This window comes from Symphalangus syndactylus, chromosome 13 (genome assembly GCF_028878055.3).
Source record: "Symphalangus syndactylus isolate Jambi chromosome 13, NHGRI_mSymSyn1-v2.1_pri, whole genome shotgun sequence".
NCBI classification, from domain to species: domain Eukaryota; kingdom Metazoa; phylum Chordata; class Mammalia; order Primates; family Hylobatidae; genus Symphalangus; species Symphalangus syndactylus.
The window spans coordinates 105999810-106018881 of NC_072435.2; the positions used below are offsets into that span (position 1 = coordinate 105999810).

Genomic DNA, 19072 nt, shown 5'->3' on the forward strand with positions numbered 1-19072 from the left:
GAAAGTACATTAACATTGGGAGGAGGGGTGGGAGGGACAGGGGGCTTGGGGAGGAATGTGGGGTGGCTGCTAAAGAGTGCAGGTTCACTACACTGGGGTGATGAAAATGCTCTGGATTTAGTGGTGATGGTTGCAAAACTTCATGTATATACTAAAAAAAGTGAACTGTACACTTTAAAAGGGCATTATGGAATGTGAATTTTATCTCAAAACAAATTGTAAGTGAATGTCAAAGACAGGCAATAAAGTTTTTCTGACATGGAATGTTAGAAATTTCTTTATTATTACTTATTCTTATTAAGCGCCAGCTTAATGCTGCAGAAAATTGCAAATCACCCTTGATAACCCACTTTCTTTTCTCCCACCCAAATTCTTGATCAAGAGTTTTTCAAGTAAAGACATGCTCTTCTCTCTTCTGTATAAAGCTTTATGAAATAAAGGCAAAAGATTGTATACATCTTGCTGGAAAATGCTGCCCAGGGCTCTGGAGACGGTGGCTGCCCGGGCTCCCTTCACTGTCCAGGACCTGAAAGACTCTTGTTCATGAACTGTCTCTTCACAAAGCAAGTCCACCACTAACAAGAGAGAACAACACAGAATGAATAGTGGGGGTCAAATTACAATAGAATTTCCATTTATTTAATAATAAAATTTCACATTAGTCTGGAATCTCTTATAAACCTTTTTTTTTTTTTTTTTTTTTTTGAGACGGAGTCTCGCTCTGTCGCCCAGGCTGGAGTGCTGGAGTGCAGTGGTGCGATCTTGGCTCACTGCAAGCTCCACCTCCCGGGTTCATGCCATTCTCCTGCCTCAGCCTCCCCAGTAGCTGGGACTACAGGTGCCCGCCACCACGCCTGGCTAAGTTTTTGTATTTTTTAGTAGAGACGGGGTTTCACCGTGTTAGCCAGGATGGTCTCAATCTCCTGACCTCATGATCCGCCTGCCTTGGCCTCCCAAAGTGCTGTGATTACAGGCGTGAGCCACTGCGCCCGGCCATAAACTCTTTTTAGACAAAGTCTCACTCTGTCATTCAGGCTGGAGTGTAATGGCATGATCTTGGCTCACTGCAACCTCCATTCCTGGGTTCAAGCGACTCTCTTGTCTCAGCCTCCTGAGTAGCTGAGATGACAGGTGCGTGCCACCACACCTGGCTAATTTTTTGTATTTTCAGTAGAGATGGGGTTTCACCATGTTGGCCAGGCTGGTCTCGAACTCCTGACCGCAAGTGATCCACTCGCCTTGGCCTCCCAAAGTGCTGGGATTACAGGCGTGAGCCACTGTGCCCGGCCTGCAATTCATTATTTAGTGTGATTCAGTGAACTCATATTACATACTAGACATATACTGGAAGTTAAGCAACATTGCAATGCAGAAATTAAAAATATTCTTGCAATGGAAGACCTTAATGTGTTCAATGGTGGCTATGGGATAAAAGGTGATTTACCAATTAAGCAGGCAAGAAGAGGGTCTTACCTTGCTGGGTTTATCATTCTGAGGGTCGAAAACTTTCTCACAAAGTCTCAGTCCAGTCTCTTGCCTTAGCTGTTGTAAATAGGCTCTCATCACTTCTAAAACAGAACAATTTAAAAAACTGTATTTGCAAATACATCCCAAATGTACTGGCTGCAGGTCTGGATGCTCACTGTGGTAATACATTTTTATACATTTCAACAGGATACAAAATAGAAATGACAGTCCAAATAGTTTTATAACTACAGTTGTTTTTGTTCAAAAGATTTTCTGCATGTCATCCTTGTTGCCAAGAATCGTTTGTGAGAGTGACTAATAAGATAATGTACTTCCTATGATTTCACTCTCAATCTATACATGAATCAAGGCAAGAAAAGGAGGGGTGGTAGGAAGTCAAATGGAGAAAATCTTCTTGTGTCACAGAGTGAGGATAGAGACCTGTTCTTACCATCTTCCTGTTTGTTTGCAGGTTTGGCATAAATTGCGTTAAGTGGAAAACCAGGCTCTCCAGGAATGGGAAAATTAGTGATTCCCAGTGTATACATTTCTTTCTCACCTTGGCTTTTGGAATTGCACTGAAAAAAAAAAAACATATATATATATATATGCACACACACATACACATACACACACATATTTTACAGGGAAAAGAAGAATTCTATCCTTGGACCCCAGGTTAAGAACCCTTGAGCCAAGGGCTTAAAAGGAATTCCTCTGTCAAGATTTCTGACTTGAGAAAATATATTCAAAGGCTCAAAACACCACTACTTTTATCTTTGTGTCAGTCAATTATACCACAGGTTCAGAGAACTAAATTCAAATTTTTCTCTTAAGTCCATGCTGTAAGTCAGAGGAAATATTTTCTACTTGTCTTTAAAGTCTCAACAAATCCCAGATGACTGGAAGGGTAAATGCCTCTCAGCAATTTGTTTTCCTGTTATACAATCATCCAAGTTTAATTACCTTTTGGAGTTTCTTTAGACATTCAGAAATGTAGAGAGTTATATATATCAAGGTCCTATCAGCTTCATTCTACAGGGAGAAAAAGAAGACTTAAAAACAGTTACCAAAACATAACAATGATGTGCAATGTATGAATTCCATCTTTGTCTTCTGATTATCTGCTGAACGCAGTGGTAGGACAGCCACTATCACATCAAAACTCCCATTCTCCAAATGCACAGACTCCTCAGTCTCCTTTGCCGTCTGCCCCTGGGAGGAAGGCACAAGCCCCACTCTGAGCTGTGCGGCTGCTCTTTTTTTTTTTTTTTGAGACGGAGTCTTGCTCTGTTGCCCAGGCTGGAGTGCAGTGGCACAATCTCAGCTCACTGCAACCTCCACCTCCCAGATTCAAGCAATTCTCCTGCCTCAGCCTCCCGAGTAGCTAGGATTACAGGTGCCTGCCACCACGCCTGGCTAATTTTTCTATTTTTAGTAGAGACGGGGTTTCACCATGTTGGCCAGGTTGGTCAGAACTCCTGACCTCACGTGATCTGTCCACCTCAGCCTCCCAAAGTGCTGGGATTACAAGCATGAGCCACCACGCTCGGCTGAGTGGCTGCTCTCTCTTGTTTTTCTTGGCTCCCCTTGCCCCGGGGTTCCCAAGGATCTGTGTCAACGGCCCCTCACTGTATAGGAAGAAGTAACAAAGCTGTCTGGAAAGCCTGAACTGCTCCATATGGTTGGCTAATTTTTAAAAACCCTTTCACTTCAGGGTCTCTGCCGAGAACAGAAATATTCATTACTCTAAAGGAGGAAGCAACTATTTCACATTTGACTTGCTCCCAAAGAACTCCATAATCTCAATGTCTTGACCTAACCAAAAAGAAAATGTGGAGAAGACAAATGAATGTTGATCCAATGTGGCATGGACTTTGGGTCAAATTTTACACGAATTTAGGCCAGGTACAGTGGCTTACACCTGTAATCCCACCACTTTGGGAGGCTGAGGTGGGTGGACTGCTTGAGCCCAGGAGTTTGAGACCAGTCTGGGCAACATGGCGAAACACAGTCTCTACTAAAAATACAAAAATTAGCCAGGCATGGTGGCGTGCGCCTGTAATCCCAGCTGCTAGGGAGGCTAAGGCCGGAGAATCGCTTGAACCCAGGAGGCAGAGGTTGCAATGAGTCAAGACTGTACCACTGCACTCCAGCCTGGGCAACAGAGCAAGACTCTGTCTCAAATTAAAAAAAAAAAAAAAAAAAAAAAAAAAAAAAAAAAAAAGGACGGGTGTGGTGGCCCACGCCTGTAATCCCAGCACTTTGGAAGGCCAAGGTGGGTGGTTCACCAGCTCAGGAGATAGAGACCATCCTGGCCAACATGGTGAAACCCCGTCCCTACTAAAAAATACAAAAATTAGCTAGGCGTGCTGGCGCGTGCCTGTAATCCCAGCTACTTGGGAGGCTGAGGCAGGAGAATCACTTCAACCCAGGAGTCGAGGGTTGCAGTGAGCCGAGATCGCGCCATTGCACTCCAGCCTAGTGACAGAGCAAGACTCTGTCTCAAAACAAAAAAACAACAAAAAAATTACCCCCAAACCACACCATTTCCTGATTTTTTTTTTTTTTTTTTTTTTTTTGAGAGTGTTTCGCTCTTGCTGCCCAGGCTGGAGTGCAATGGCGTGATATCGGCTCACCGCAACCTCTGCCTCCTGGGTTCAAGCGATTCTCCTGCCTCAGCCTCCCGAGTAGCTGGGATTACAGGCACGCACCACCACGCCCAGCTTATTTTGTATTTTTAGTAGAGACGGGGTTTCCCCATGTTGGTCAGGCTGGTCTCAAGCTCCTGACCTCAGGTGATCCGCCCGCCTCGGCCTCCCAAATTACAGGCGGAGGCACTGCGCCCAGCCACATTTCCCTATTTTTAAGACAATATAGTATCTGGGAACAAATGAAATGTGGCAGAATTTTGTTTTTTTTTTTGTTTGTTTTTTTTTTTTGAGACACTCTTGCTCTGTCGCCCAGGCTGAGTGCAGTGGTGTGATCTCGGCTCACTGCAACCATCACCTCCTGGGTTCAAGCAATTCTTGTGCTTCAGCCTCCCGAGTAGCTGGGATGACAGGCACGCACTACTACACCTGGCTAATTTTTGTATTTTTGGTAGAGATGGGGTTTCACCTTGTTGGCCAGGCTGGTCTCAAACTCCTGGCATCATGTGATCTACCCGTCTCAGCCTCCCAAGCGTTGGGATTACAGGCGTGAGCCACCATGCACTAATTTTTGTATTTTTTGTAGAGATGGGTGTTCGCCATGTTGCCCAGGCTGGTCTCGAACTCCTGAACTCAAGCGATGTGCCCAGAGAATTGTAACATTTATAATTGTTACAAACTTAACCCACACATTAGATATAGAAAACATTCTATTACCATCACAGAATGTTTAGACTACAATTTGTACACCAAGAGTCTACAAATAAATAATTCACACCCTGTTTGATTCCAGAAGTTCAGAGTTTGGCAAGGAGGGGTTGAAATTCCATTTTAGGGCCGGGAGCGGTGGTGGCTCACGCCTGTAATCCCAGCACATTGGGAGGCTGAGGTGAGCGGATCATGAGGTCAGGAGATCGAGACCATCCTGTCTAACACAGTGAAACCCCGTCTCTACTAAAAATACAAAAAATTAGCCGGGTGTGATGGCACGTGCCTGTAGTTCCAGCTACTTGGGAGGCTGAGGCAGGAGAATTGCTTGAATCTGGGAGGCGGAGTTTCAGTGAGCTGAGATCGCGCCACTGCACTCCAGCCTCGGCAACAGAACAAGACTCAGTCTCAAAAAAAAAAAAAAAAAGAAATTCCATATTTTAGAATACCATCAAGGAAATTTGCTGATATTCCTTGTCACTTGCTCACAGCAGGAGTGCAGAGAACATTTCTGGTTTTCATTTTCCCATCTCCTTTTTGGTCTCCTGCTTCTACCTTCCCCTGACCATCCTCCTCACAGGAACTAAGAGCAGAAGGAGAGAGAGTGGTTCAAGGAAGATTCAAGGTCATTCAAGTGTCTTCATTTCTCTATCTCAGGTCCAGGACACAGAAGTACATAAAAAATAACACAGCACACAGGACTTTTTGGTTGTGGATTTAGTCCTAAACAAAAACACAGGGCTTAGCTGGTTGTGGTGGCTCATGCCTATAATCCCAGCAATGTGGGAGGGCAAGATGGGCAGACTGCTTGAGCCCAGGAGTTCAAGACGAGCCTGGGTAACATGGTGAAACTGTGTCTCTACAAAAAATTAGCCAGGCATGGTGGCACGTGCCTGTAGTTCCAGCTACCTGGGAGGCTGAGGCAGGAGGACTGTCTGAGCCCAGGAGGTTGAGGGTATAGTGAGCTGTGATTGTGCCACTGCACTCTAGCCTGGGTGACAGAGCAAGACGCTGTCTCAAAACAAAACAAAAGGCTGGCACATAGTAGGTGCTGCTTAACTAATGTTGAATATATAAAGATATTTCTAGCAAGGCGTTGGCAAATTTTCTCTGTAAAAGGCAGGCAGTATTTTTAGGCTTTGTGGGCCATACAGTCTTTGTCACAACTACTCAATTCTGCTGTTTTGGTGTGAAAGTAACTATAGATAATATAGAAACAAATGGTTGTGGCCGTGTTCCAATAAAGGTTTATTTATAAAAACGGGCAGTGGGCCAAATATGGCCCTCAGGTTAGAGTTTGCCAACCCCTGGTATAGAATTTGGAGGAAAAAAAAAGAAACTAATATTTATACAAAAGCTAACATTAAGCACTGCTCTCGAATTTAAAAATTACATGCTGATTTCATTTTATTTTCTCCTCACAGCAACCTGGATAGCAAGGTTAGTATTATCCCTATGAGAAAACTAAGTTAAATATTAAAAGCTCTGTAATTTACCTTAATTTCATAGTTTTTGAAGAAGACATTGGCCTTGAAGTAATAGATGGCTTCATCCACAATATCTGTATCTTTTGCTAAGCAGGACACAAGGGAAGGAGCACAGAGAACATTAGCCAAATACAAAACATAACACCTATCAAAGCCATAAAAGGAAAACACATACAACTGTCAACAGTTGCGGAGTTGAATAAAATAAAATGATCCTATTGAAATAAAGTTTTTAGAAAATATTTATTTATTTTTTTGAGACAGAGTCTCGCTCTGTTGCCCAGGCTGGAGTGCAGTGGCGTGATCTTGGCTCACTGCAAGGTCCACCTCCCGGGTTCACGCCATTCTCCTGCGTCAGCCTCCCGAGTAGCTGGGGCTACAGGCACCTGCCACCACACCCAGCTAACTTTTTGTATTTTTAGTAGAGACAGAGTTTCACCGTGTTAGCCAGGATAGTCTTGATCTCCTGACCTCGTGATCCACCCATCTCGGCCTCCCAAAGTGCTGGGATTACAGGCATGAGCCACCACGCCCGGCCTTTTTTTTTTTTTGAGACAGAGTTTTGCTCTGTCACCCAGGCTAGAGTGCAGTGGCATGATCTCCGCTCACTGCAAGCTCTGCCTCCCAGGTTCATGCCATTCTCTCGCCTCAGCCTCCCAAGTAGCTGGGACTACAGGCACCCACCACCTTGCCCAGCTAATTTTTTTTTTTTTTTTTTTTTGCTCTGTCGCCCAGGCTGGAGTGCAGTGGCACAATCTCGGCTCACTGCAAGCTCCGCCTCCGGGGTTCACGCCATTCTCCTGCCTCAGCCTCTCTGAGTAGCTGGGACTACAGGCGCCCGCCACCACGCCCGGCTAATTTTTTGTATTTTTTAGTAGAGACGGGGTTTCACCGTGGTCTCGATCTCCTGACCTCGTGATCCGCCCGCCTCGGCCTCCCAAAGTGCTGGGATTACAAGCGTGAGCCACGGCGCCCGGCCTCCCAGCTAATTTTTTGTATTTTTAGTAGAGACGGGGTTTCACCATGTTAGCCAGGATGGTTCTCGATCTCCTGACCTCATGATCCACTCACCTTGGCCTCCCAAAGTGCTGGGATTACAGGCATGAGCCACTGCGCCAGGTCAAATTTTTTTTTTTTTTTTGAGCCAGAGTCTCGCTCTGTCACCCAGACTGGAGTGCAATGGCACGATCTCGGCTCACTGTAACCTCTGCCTCCCGGGTTCAAACGATTCTCCTGCCTCAGCCTCCCAAGTAGCTGGGATTACAGGCACGTGCCACCAGGCCCGGCTAATTTTTGTATTTTTAGTAGAAATGGGGTTTCACCATGTTGGTCAGGATGGTCTCAAACTCCTGACCTCGTGATCTGCCCGTCTCAGCCTCCCAAAGTGCTGGGATTATAGGAGTGAGCCACTGCACCCAGATTTTTAGAAAATATTTATAGAAAAGTAGTACCTGGTTTATTTTTACAGCATTATTGTTTTTGTAAAACTTATATATTCTCATTAGAAAATGAAATTCAGCCGGGCGCGGTGGCTCAAGCCTGTAATCTCAGCACTTTGGGAGGCCGAGGTGGGCGGATCACGAGGTCAGGAGATCGAGACCATCCTGGCTAACACGGTGAAACCCCGTCTCCACTAAAAATACAAAAAATTAGCCGGGCGTGTTGGCAGGCGCCTGTAGTCCCAGCTACTCGGGAGGCTGAGGCAGGAGAATGGCATGAACCCGGGAGGCGGAGCTTGCAGTGAGCCGAGATCGCGCCACTGCACTCCAGCCTGGGGGACACAGAAAGACTCCGTCTCCAAAAAAAAAAAAAAAAAAAAAAAGAAAATGAAATTCAATCAAAACAGTTTTCTTTTTTAGAGAGAGGTCTTGCTCTGTTACCCTGGCTGGAGTGCAGTGGTACAATTATAACTCATCACAGACTTGAATTCCTGAGCTCAAGTGATCCTCCTGCTTCAGCTTCCCAGGTAGCTGGGACTACAGGCATGCGCCATGAGGCCTGGCTAATTTTTTTCTTTAAAAATTAAAAAAAAATTTTAAAGAAAAAGTTTTAAAGATGGCTGGGCAAGGTGGCTCACACCTGTAATCCCAATGCTTTGGGAGGCCAAGGCGGGTGGATCACCTGAGGTCAGGAGTTTGAGAGCAGCCTGGCCAACATGGTGAAACCGCGCCTCTACTAAAAATACAAAAAATTAGCCGGGCATGGTGGCGGGCACCTGTAATCTGAGCTATTCGGGAGGCTAAGGCAGGAGAATCGCTTGAACTCGCTGGTAGAGGTTGCAGTGAGCCGAGATTGCACCATTGCACTCCAGCCTGGGCGACAAGATCGAAACTCCGTCTCCAAAAAAAAAAAAAGTTTTTTTTAGAGATGCAGCCTCACTATGTTGCCTAGGCTGGTCTCAAATTCCTAGCCTCAAGTGATCCTCCTGCCTCCTGAGTAGCTAGGATTACAGGCATAAGCCACAGCACCGGGCCAAAAAAAATTTTTTTAATTGTCACCTCAATTCCCATTTCCCCAAAAATAACTACCATTAGCATTTGGTGAACATTATTCAAGACGTCTCTCAATGCATTTGTAAAAAAACACTGAGACATAGGCTAACTTTAATTGCTTCCTAAAAATAAAAAGTATTCAGCCGGGAGCAGTGGCTCACGCCTGTAGTCCCAGCACTTTGGGAGGCCGAGGCGGATGGATTGCCTGAGGTCAGGAATTCAAGACCAGCTTGGCCAACATGGAGAAACCCTGTCTCTACTAAAAATACAAAAACTAGCTGGGCAGGGTGGTATGTGCCTGTAATCCCAGCTACTCCGGGGGCTGAGGCAAGAGAATTGCTTGAACCCAGGAGGCAGAGGTTGCAGTGAACCTAGATCATTCCACCCAACTCAAGCCTGGGTGACAGAGCGAGACTCCGTCTCAAAAAAGTAATAATAAAAAAATACACAAATAAAATAAAAGTATTCAATATAATTTTATTTGAATTTACATATTATAGTTTCAGAAAAAAACTCAATTATTTAGAACATGTTGGGGTTCAGATACACATCTTTTTATGAAAACTATGAGTTAAAATATACTTGTACAAGCTGTTGTAGGTAGCTCTAGACGGACAAAAGCCAGAAATACTGTCTTGACAAAGACACATCTCATGACACAATTTGTTTGGCAATTCTTTGTTTTCCTTCTTCTTATTTTAAAAAGGTCAAAATCCCAGCGTCTTGCTATCTGGCAGCTGGTTTCAGCAGTGCTGAGACAGTTATTTATACTTCTTGTCTATGACTGTTAACGTTCTCCCACAGCAGAAATGCAAAGTAATCCTGAAGCTTTCATACTCTGCAATTCAGTTGTCTTCATCCCAGCTCATTGCCCTGTGGAAGAATTTCAACAGAACTCTAACTCTAAACTTGTGTTCCTTGCAATCTTTTTTTTTTTTTTTTTTGAGACGGAGTCTCGCTCTGTTGCCCAGGCTGCAGTGCAGTGGTGCAATCTTGGCTCACTGCAAGCTCCGCCTCCTGGGTTCATGCCATTCTCCTGCCTTAGCCTCCCGAGTAGCTGGGACTACAGGCGCCCGCCACCAAGCTTGGCTAATTTTTTTTATTTTTAGTAGAGATGGGGTTTCCCCGTTAGCCAGGATGGTCTCGATCTCCTGACCTCGTGATACACCTGTCTCGGCCTCCCAAAGTGCTGGGATTACAGGTGTGAGCCACCGCGCCCGGCCCTTTTTTTTTTTTTTTGAGATGGAGTCTCACTTTGTTGCCCAGGCTGGAGTGCCATGGCATGGTCTAGGCCCAGTGCAACTTCCACCTCCTGAGTTCAAGCGATTCTCCTGCCTCAGCCTCCCGCGTAGCAGGGACTACAGGTGCCTGCCACCATAGCCAGCTAACTTTTGTATTTTTAGTAGAGACAGAGTTTCACCACGTTGGCCAGCCTGGTCTCAAACTCCTGACCTGAGGCGATCTGCCCACCTCAGCCTCCCAAAGTGCTGCGATTACAGGTGTGAGCCACTGTGTCTGGCTGCAATCTGTTTTCTTATCTGTGAAAGAAAACTTTCTTGGAGGACTCAATATTGTTTACAAAAACCAGCTAGTTCTTCTAAATGCAATGACAGGAGGTGGCAAAGGCCAAAGGATTCTGAAATTAGAAGAATACTTGGCACATAAAAGGCATTCTACAGATATTTGTTGAATATAAATGAATTAGTGTGATTAATGCTGTTATTTAGCTCACAGCACAGGCCTCCATTCCAATTCAGGTTTTTTTTTTTTCTTTTGAAACAGAGTTTTGCTCTTGTTGCCCAGGCTGGAGTGCAATGACATGATCTCGGCTCACTGCAACCTCCACCTCCCAGGTTCAAGCAATTCTCCTGCCTCAGTCTCCTAAGTAGCTGGGATTGCAGGCATGCGCCACCATGCCCGGCTGATTGTTTGTATTTTTAGTAGAGACGGGGTTTCTCTATGTTGGTTAGGCTGGTCTCGAACTCCTGAACTCAGGTGATCCAACCACCTCGACCTCTCAAAGTGCTGGGATTACAGGTGTAAGCCATCATGCCTGGCCTTTGCAGTGTAATTTTTTTTTTTTTTTTTTTTTTTGAGATGAAGTCTCACTCTGTCACCCAGGCTGGAGTGCAGTGGTACAATTTGGCTCACTGCAACCTCCACCCTCTGTGTTCAGGCGATTCTTCTGTCTCAGCCTTCTGAGTAGCTGGGATCACAGGTGCCCACCACCATGCCTAGCTAATTTTTGTATTTTTAGTAGAGTTGGGGTTTCGCCATGTTTGCCAGGCTGGTCTCGAACTCCTGACCTTAAGTGATCCACTTGCCTTGGCCTTCCAAAGTGCTGGGATTACAAGCGTGAGCCACCGCACCCAGCCCTGTGATTTTCTTTTATGTTATTTTTCTTCTTTCCCAGGCTGTCTTCTTCCTTGTTCCTTAATCAAGTAGAGACTGTGGTGACTCACCATATGTATTAAGTTTACTGAGCTTTCAAATGGTGTTGAAAACAAAATTAAGTTTAAAAAAGGTCAAGTCAAACAGTCTGGCAGAGAAATGCGAATTGGATCAGTACCAAATTGGTAATTATAATAATGGTCTTGGAAACCAGGAATGGAATTCAGCTCAGACCCTTGCAGGGTACAGGGAAACCATGTCTAACATAATACAAATTATACTGTTGGGAGAACATCTCAGAAAGTGTCAGAAGAGTCTCAGACAGTGTCTGAAAAATATTGCGGCTTTCTGAAATAAAATTCAGAAAAGCGGGAATAGACATAAGTAATGTTACATAGTACACTTCAGATTTAAGATTGAGGTATTGCTAAAAATGAAGATCTTGAAGAATGAATAAAGGAAGTAGATTTAGACGGGGAAGAGGTTCAAGTATTTGTTGTTGTTTTCCAGGTTGATGACAGAAAGGATGGGCATGTGGCATTCTAGACGTAAGAGCATTAGATTTGTTTGAAAGAACTGATAAACGGTATCCAGAATCAAGCACATTTCCTCCATTTTCTCAAAAGAGTTTTCTGGAGAAGTCAGAAGAAATAATACAATTTCCTATTAAATGCAACATATAACCACTATCTTGAAAAGTCTAGACCACAATATCTACCAAGCAAAGTACAAGGGCAATTTGAGAGAGAAGACTGAGTTAAGAATTCCCCTTATTTGATCATTTCAGAAGACTGTTAGGCATTTCATACCAAAATTTGAAAATAATGGGTTTAGACTTACTCTCTCTGGGAGCAGGTCCTTTGAATTGACTTCTGATAGGCAACAGTGCCATGTTTCCGATGAGTTTGGTGTCAGGATCCATGAGAGAAGAGTGGTAAGCCTGTAATGGCAAGCCCAGGAAGAACACAGAAGCAGAAAAAGAGCAAATGTCACTGTGGCAAGCAAGCTTCCCTTAAAGGAAAAAAAGAGTAACCTACCCAAGATTAATTAGGGGAGGGAGAAGGGATAGCAGCATTGAGGTGCTAGGGCTGGTTCTTTCTGGCTCAAGAAAACCAATTGTTAAATTTTGAGGCATTTTTCAAGCTCGTTGTTAAACACAGCTCTTCTCAAAAATCAAATTATATAAACTTACAATTAAGTAAATGATGTTGGCTGGGCGTGGTGGCTCACGCCTGTAATCCCAGCACTTTGGGAGGCTGAGGCGGGTGGAATGCCTGAGCTCAGGAGTTCGCAACCAGCCTGGGCAACACAGTGAAACCCCATCGCTAATAAAATATAAAAAATTAGCCGGGCATGGCGGCGTGCGCCTGTAGTCCCAGCCACTTGGGAGGCTAAGCTGGAGAATCACTTGAACCCAGGAGGCGAAGGCTGCAGTGAGCCGAGATTGTGCCACTGCACTCCAGCCTGGGCAACAGAGCAAGACTCTGTCTCCAAAAAAAAAAAAAAAAAAAAAGTAAATGATGTTAAAAACAATGATGCTTAAGTATTCATCACTTCTTTTTTTTTTTTTTAGGAGTCTCACCATGTTGCCTAAGATGGTCTTGAACTCCTAAGCTCAAGTGATCCTCCTGCCTCGGCCTCCCAAAGGGCTGGGACTACAGGTATACAGGTGTGAGCCACCACACCCGGCTACTTCCTAATTTTTTTTTTTTTTTTTTTTTGAGTCGGAGTTTCGCTCTTGTTGCCCAGGCTGGAGTGCAATGACATGACCTTGGCCCACTGCAACCTCTGTCTCCCAGGTTCAAGTGATTCTCCTGCCTCAGCCTCCTGAGTAGCTAGGATTACAGGGATGAGCTATCATGCCCAGCTAATTTTGTATTTTTGGTAGAGACGAGGTTTCTCCATTTTGGCCAGGCTGGTCTCGAACTCCCGACCTCAGGTGATCTGCCCACCTCAGCCTCCCAAAGTGCTGGGATTACAGGCGTGAGCCACCGCACCCGGCAATAACCTAATTTTTAAAAATTACATTTTACTATTGTCTATGTTCTTAAGGTTATTATTACGAAATACTAAATAATGGGGTGCTGCCGTGCATCTCTTCCAATTCTATGTTCAGTGACATCACATTGGTATCTGGCCAAAGTATTTCCACTACAGAAAGACAAACATCATATAAATCAGGGTACCCAGCCCCTAGCTAAACCAAGACCCAAGCACTATCTTTTCAGCTCTGCCACTTCACGGCATTATGCTTTTGACCAAGACATCATTCTTCTCTTAGCTTGTTTCCAAATTTGTAAAATGAGAAGATATATATTCCCTTCAGTGGGTAGGTGTGAGTTAAAGGAAGTGATTTAAAAAATCACATTTATGAGAGCATTTTGTATGCTGATTCTTAGTTCTGCTTTTTACAAGATGTCTGGCTTTTTAGAAGTCAACATGGGTCCCATTCATATATTCATTCATTCATCAAATGATTGCTAAGCACCTTCTATGTGCAAGACACTGTGATATAGTAATATACAAAGTAGCACAATTCTGGTCCTTGAAGAGTAGAGAAGACAGAAAATAATCACAGGATGGGACGGGTGCGGTGGCTCACGCCTGTAATCCAAACACTTTGGGAGGCTGAGGTGGACAGATCACAAGGCCAGAAGATCGAGACCATCCTGACCAACATGGTGAAACCCCATCTCTACTAAAAATGCCAAAATCAGCTGGGTGTGGTAGTGCATGCCTGTATTCCCAGCTACTTGGGAGGCTGAGGCACGAGAATCGCTTGAACCCAGGAGGCAGAGGTTGCAGTGAGCTGAGATAGCGCCACTGCACTCCAGCCTGGCGACAGAGCAAGACTCCATCTCAAAAACAAACAAACCAACCCCTCCCCCCCAAAAAACAAACAAAACAAAAAACCAACAGAGTGAATCCAGGGTGCTCTATGTGCAATTGGAACCAGTACAGGGCTTTAGAGTCCTTTTTTTTTTTTTTGGAGACAGAGTCTCCCAGGCTGGAGTACAGTGGCAGGATCACAGCTCACTGCAGCCTCAAACTCCTGGCTCCAGGTGATCCTCCCACCTCAGCCTCCTGAGCAGCTGAGAGGACATGCACTACCACATCCAGCTAATTTATTTTTATTTTTGTAGAGGCAGGGTCTCATTATGTTGCCCAGGTTGGTCTCAAACTCCTGGGCTCAAGTGATCCTCCCATCTTGGCCTCCTAAAGTGTTGGGATTACAGGCATAAGCCACTGCACCCAGCCTAGAGTCCTGGCTTAAAACCTGGTTTTACCATTAGTAGGTAACCTTGTCCAAATTAACTTCTCTGAGGCTCTGTTTCCTCTTCTGTAAAACAGGAATCATGGTACCTACTTCATAGGGTCGTTATGAGGATTAGATGGGATAATTTATAAAGTGTGTACCCCAGAGCTCAGGAGTCAAATGGTAATTATGGGATTCATAAAATATGTATTTGTGAGGCTGAGCGAGTTGGCTCACGTCTGTAATCCCAACACTTAGGGGAGGTCGAGGCAAGAGTACTGCTTGAGCCCAGAAGTTTGAGACCAGCCTGGGCAACATGGTGAGACCCTGTCTCTACTAAAAACACAAAAACTTAGATGGGCGTGGTGGTGTACACCTGTAGTCCCAGCTGCTCAGGAGGCTGAGGTGGGAGGATCACCTGAGCCGAGTTTGTGTCACCGCACTGCAGCCTGAGAGACAGGGTCACACCCTGTCTCAAAAAAAAAAAAAAAAAAATACGTATATATATATATATATGTACACATACATATATATGTATATATATGTACACATACATATGTGTATATATGTACACATACACATATGTGTCCATATACACATATATGTACGTATATATGTGTATAGATATACGTATATATACATATACATGTGTATATATACATATATATGTGTATATATATGCATTTGCAACTATGGCTTGCTCCTTTTCATCACAGGTATGCTTTATCTAAAGCAGCCTCCGCCTTCCCTCTCACCAAACTGTCTTGTTACCCATCTAGCTTCTTTTTTCCCGGGGGGTGTGGGAAGGAGTCTCACTCTGTCGCCAGAGTGCAGTGGCATGGTCTCAGCTCACTGCAATCTCCGCCTCCCGGGTTCAAGCGATTCTCCTGCCTCAGCCTCCCAAGTAGCTGGGATTACAGGCACGCGACATCACGCCCGGCTAATTTTTGTATTTTTAGTACAGATGGGGTTTCACCATGTTGGCCAGGCTGGTCTTGAACTCCAGACCTCGTGATCCACCCGCCTAGGCCTCCCAAAGTGCTGGGATTACAGGAGTGAGCCACCGCGCCTGGCCACTCATCTAGCTTCTTTATAGCATCTGTCACTACCTGACACTACCGTATGTATCTCCTTTATTATGTTTACACTTTTATTGTCTTGTCTCCCGATTTGAATGTACATTCTTTAAGATTAGGGATTTGTTGAACTTATTTGCTGCTGTAAATACAGCCTGGCAGGCAGCAGGTGCTCGGTAACGTTTGTTAAAAACAATGTGTGAGCAGGCTGGGCGCGGTGGCTCACGCTTACAATCCCAGCACTTTGGGAGACCGAGGGGGCGGATCACCTGAGGTCTGGAGTTCCAGACCAGCCTGGCCAACATGGTGAAACCCCGTCTCTACCAAAATGCAAAAAATTAGCTGGGCGTGGTGGCGTGCGCCTGTAATCCCAGCTACCCGGGAGGCTGAGGCACGAGAATTGCTTGAACCAGGGTGGTGGAGGTTGTAGTGAGCCAAGATCGCCTCACTGCACTCCAGCCTGGGCGACAGAACGAGACTCTCCCAAAAAACAAACAACAAAAAAAGTGTGAACAATCACATAATAACTGAACCGCCTTTTCCCGAATCTGCAAAATGGAGACCATGACGGTGATAAATCTACCCCACAAACTGGCTGTCAGAAATTAAGTACAACCGGGCCGTCATAATTTTTTACTCCCACTCTGATGCACACGAAAAAGGAAATCTTTGGAAGTCAGGCGCCGACCGAGTCTGTGAGGGCCCTAAACCCAGCTGGCTCCGGGGTGGCCGCCGCTGCCGGGAAGTGGGTTCTGACAAATGACAAACAGCAGAGGGAGCCTGACCCCGGGGCGGAGGAGGAAGTGGGCCTGACAGAAAAACGAGAAGCTAGACCCCTGGACTTGAAATATGAAAAATAAAAAACGCAGCCCTTGGCTTCGCGCTCTAGTGAGGCTTTGGGAACCCTGCCGGAGTCGGAAGGAGTAGACGGAGAGAGAGAAGAGGGCCTCCTCACACACCCCGGACCCTTGGCCCACTCCTGTCGCGCCCCCGCCTCCCACGACTGGCACCCCCGGGCCGCCCCAATCCTTCAGCAACCGGTCCCCTCCCCTCGCCTCCCTCCTTCTCGGGCCCCCGCTTCCTCTCTGCCTTCCGCCGCCCACTTCTCTCGGCACACACACGGTTTCTCTTTGCTCTTCGCAATCCCCGCTGTCTCCCCACACCATGGATCGAACCCTCACCGGCATCTTGGCGGCGCCCGGGTTTCAATCCAGAGAAAGATCCAGGTAGAGCGGAGCGCTTCCGGTCTGGCAGCCCGAGCGGGGTAGGCGGAAGCGAAACGGAAGGGGCGGGTGAGGACGTGGAGCTTCCGGCCTTGCAGTTCCGCCTCTGGTTGCAGCGGCCGCGCGGATATGAAGGAGGCGCCAGAGCACTAGGCAGGGGCCTTGAGTGGCGCAGCGTGAGGCAGCGCGAAGAATGGAGATGGGTCAGCCGGGCGCGGTGGCTCACGCTTGTAATCCCAGCACTTTGGGAGGCCGAGGCGGGCGGATCACGAGGTCAGGAGATCGAGACCACGGTGAAACCCCGTCTCTACTAAAAATACAAAAAATTAGCTAGGCGTGGTGGCGGGCGCCTGTAGTCCCAGCTACTCGGAGAGGCTGAGGCAGGAGAATGGCCTGAACCCGGGAAGCGGAGCTTGCAGTGAGCCGAGATTGCGCCACTGCACTCCAGCCTGGGCGACAGAGCAAGACTCCGTCTCAAAAAAAAAAAAAAAAAAAAGAATGGAGATGGGTCTTGAGGTTCCAGAATCTGAGATCAATCACCTCTTTTGTATTTTTTTCAAATGTCACCTTTTCAGGGCCGGGCATAGTGGCTCACGCCTGTAATCCCAGCACTTTGGGAGGCCGAGGCGGGTGGATCACCTGAGGTCAGGAGTTCGAGACCAGCCTGGATGATGAAACCTCGTCTCTACTAAAAATACAAAAATTAGCTGGGCCTGGTAGCATCCCAGCTACTCGGGAGGCTGAGGCTGGAGAATCGCTTGAACCTGGGAGGCGGAGGGTGCAGTGAGCCAAGATCGCGCCGCTGCACTCCAGCCTGGATGACGGAGTGTGACTCTCTCAAAAAAAAAAAAAAAAAAAAAAAAAAAATCACCTTTCCTGTGAAGCATTCTCCGGTCATTCTATTTTCAGTTCACCCGACTCCAGCCCCATGCCTTATCCTTCTCTCCCGCTTTCTCCCTTAGTTCTTATGATTCTTGTATTTAGTTTACTCTTAGTGCTTGTCTCCCTATCCTTGTGAATGCCAAAAAGGCAGCACTTCGTTTTGTCCTCTGTGCCTGTAACAGTGATGGTATGTAGGAAACATCAATATTTGAGTGAATGAATGAACCCAATGCACTGCATCTAAAAATGGAGAAACTGAAGGGCACTGGACTCCGGGTTTGAATCGCAGCTCCAATACATACTAGCTCTATAATTTTGAGCAAGTTAACTGGCCTCTCTGTGCTTCAGTTCCTCACCTGAAAATGGTAGTAACAGTATTTACCTCATAGTTTTGTGAGGATGAAATGAATTACATGTAAAATGCTTAGAACTTACATGCTTGGAGCATACTGAAAGCCCAGAGTTTTTAACCTGTTTATTACTAGAAAACTTATGTTAAAAGTCAAGTTCATTGCTGCCTGAGAGCCATTTCTTCTGCCAGTTCCCAGCCTGGAATAGGGCCTCATGTTCCCACATCTGATTTCACATTCAGGTGACTGGGCAAATAGCACCTTTTAGGCAAGGTCTTTTTTGACAAAGAGCCCAAAGTAGCCCCACAATCACTCTCCATTTCTTTTCTGCTTTTCTTTCCATCCTCTCTCCGAGGTTTCCTTCCTCATGGTCAGTCTCACAGGCCAGCATGGCAGCCCCACGTGAGCAAGGCCCTGCCTGCACTGTCCATCCCTGTTCTATCCCCAGTACCTGGCATCCACAGAACTTCAGTAAATTTGTGTAAATTTACTGAATTTCTGTCAGCCCCGCCTATGAGACAGTGAAATCCTTGAGGACTGGAATTGTCAGATTCATCTTTGAAACCCCAGTGTCCAGTGGGGAAGGCACTGGAATTGGGTCCTTCACTTTTTCTCCACAGGCACATACCATACTCTCTAGAAGCTAAACTAGGCAGGACCAAGGAAAAGGGCAACTGAAAAGCTGCCTCTTCTTTCTTCCCCTCCCATGTGACAATAAGTTTCTAAGAATTAGCAACCCTGGGAGATCAGGCTGTTTCTACACTCTCTATCCTCTAAGGGCCACAGGAAAGTTCCCAGGCAGCCCAGCACATCCCCATGTTGCCCACTCATCATGCTCCTCCCTGAGTGGACCATGGGGTAGACACCCGACCCTTCCCTCTAGCCTAGCCCCCAGGCATAAGCTACCACTGATACTTAACAGGTCCTCACGTTTTTTTTTTTTTTTTTTTTTGAGATGGAGTCTCACTGTTGCCCAGGCTGGAGTGCAATGGTGCGATCCTGGCTCACTGCAACCTCCACCTTCTGGATTCAAGGGATTCTCCCACCTCAGCCTCTCAAGTAGCTGGGATTACAGGCATGCACTACCAC

At 46.0% G+C, this 19072-nt stretch overlaps 1 protein-coding gene across 3 annotated transcripts; it reads right to left on the bottom strand.

The window, feature by feature from the left end:
• Window positions 1-259: 259 nt before the first annotated feature.
• Window positions 260-18973, bottom strand: ARPC3 (actin related protein 2/3 complex subunit 3). Of its 3 annotated transcripts, none has more exons than XM_055236405.2 (7): window positions 16710-18973; window positions 12037-12136; window positions 6323-6399; window positions 2434-2502; window positions 1919-2045; window positions 1474-1568; window positions 260-575 (listed from the first exon to the last, which is right to left on the bottom strand). In XM_055236405.2, exons 1-7 carry the CDS (start codon window positions 16713-16715, stop codon window positions 513-515), a joined length of 537 nt encoding a protein of 178 aa, XP_055092380.1. In that variant the 5' UTR covers window positions 16716-18973; the 3' UTR covers window positions 260-512. The 3 variants fall into 3 exon arrangements, with proteins under 3 accessions (XP_055092380.1, XP_063470598.1, XP_055092382.1); XM_063614528.1 differs by having other exon boundaries at window positions 2027-2045; window positions 16710-16860; XM_055236407.2 differs by having other exon boundaries at window positions 1474-1565; window positions 16710-16860.
• Between the last annotated feature and the right edge of the window lie 99 nt (window positions 18974-19072).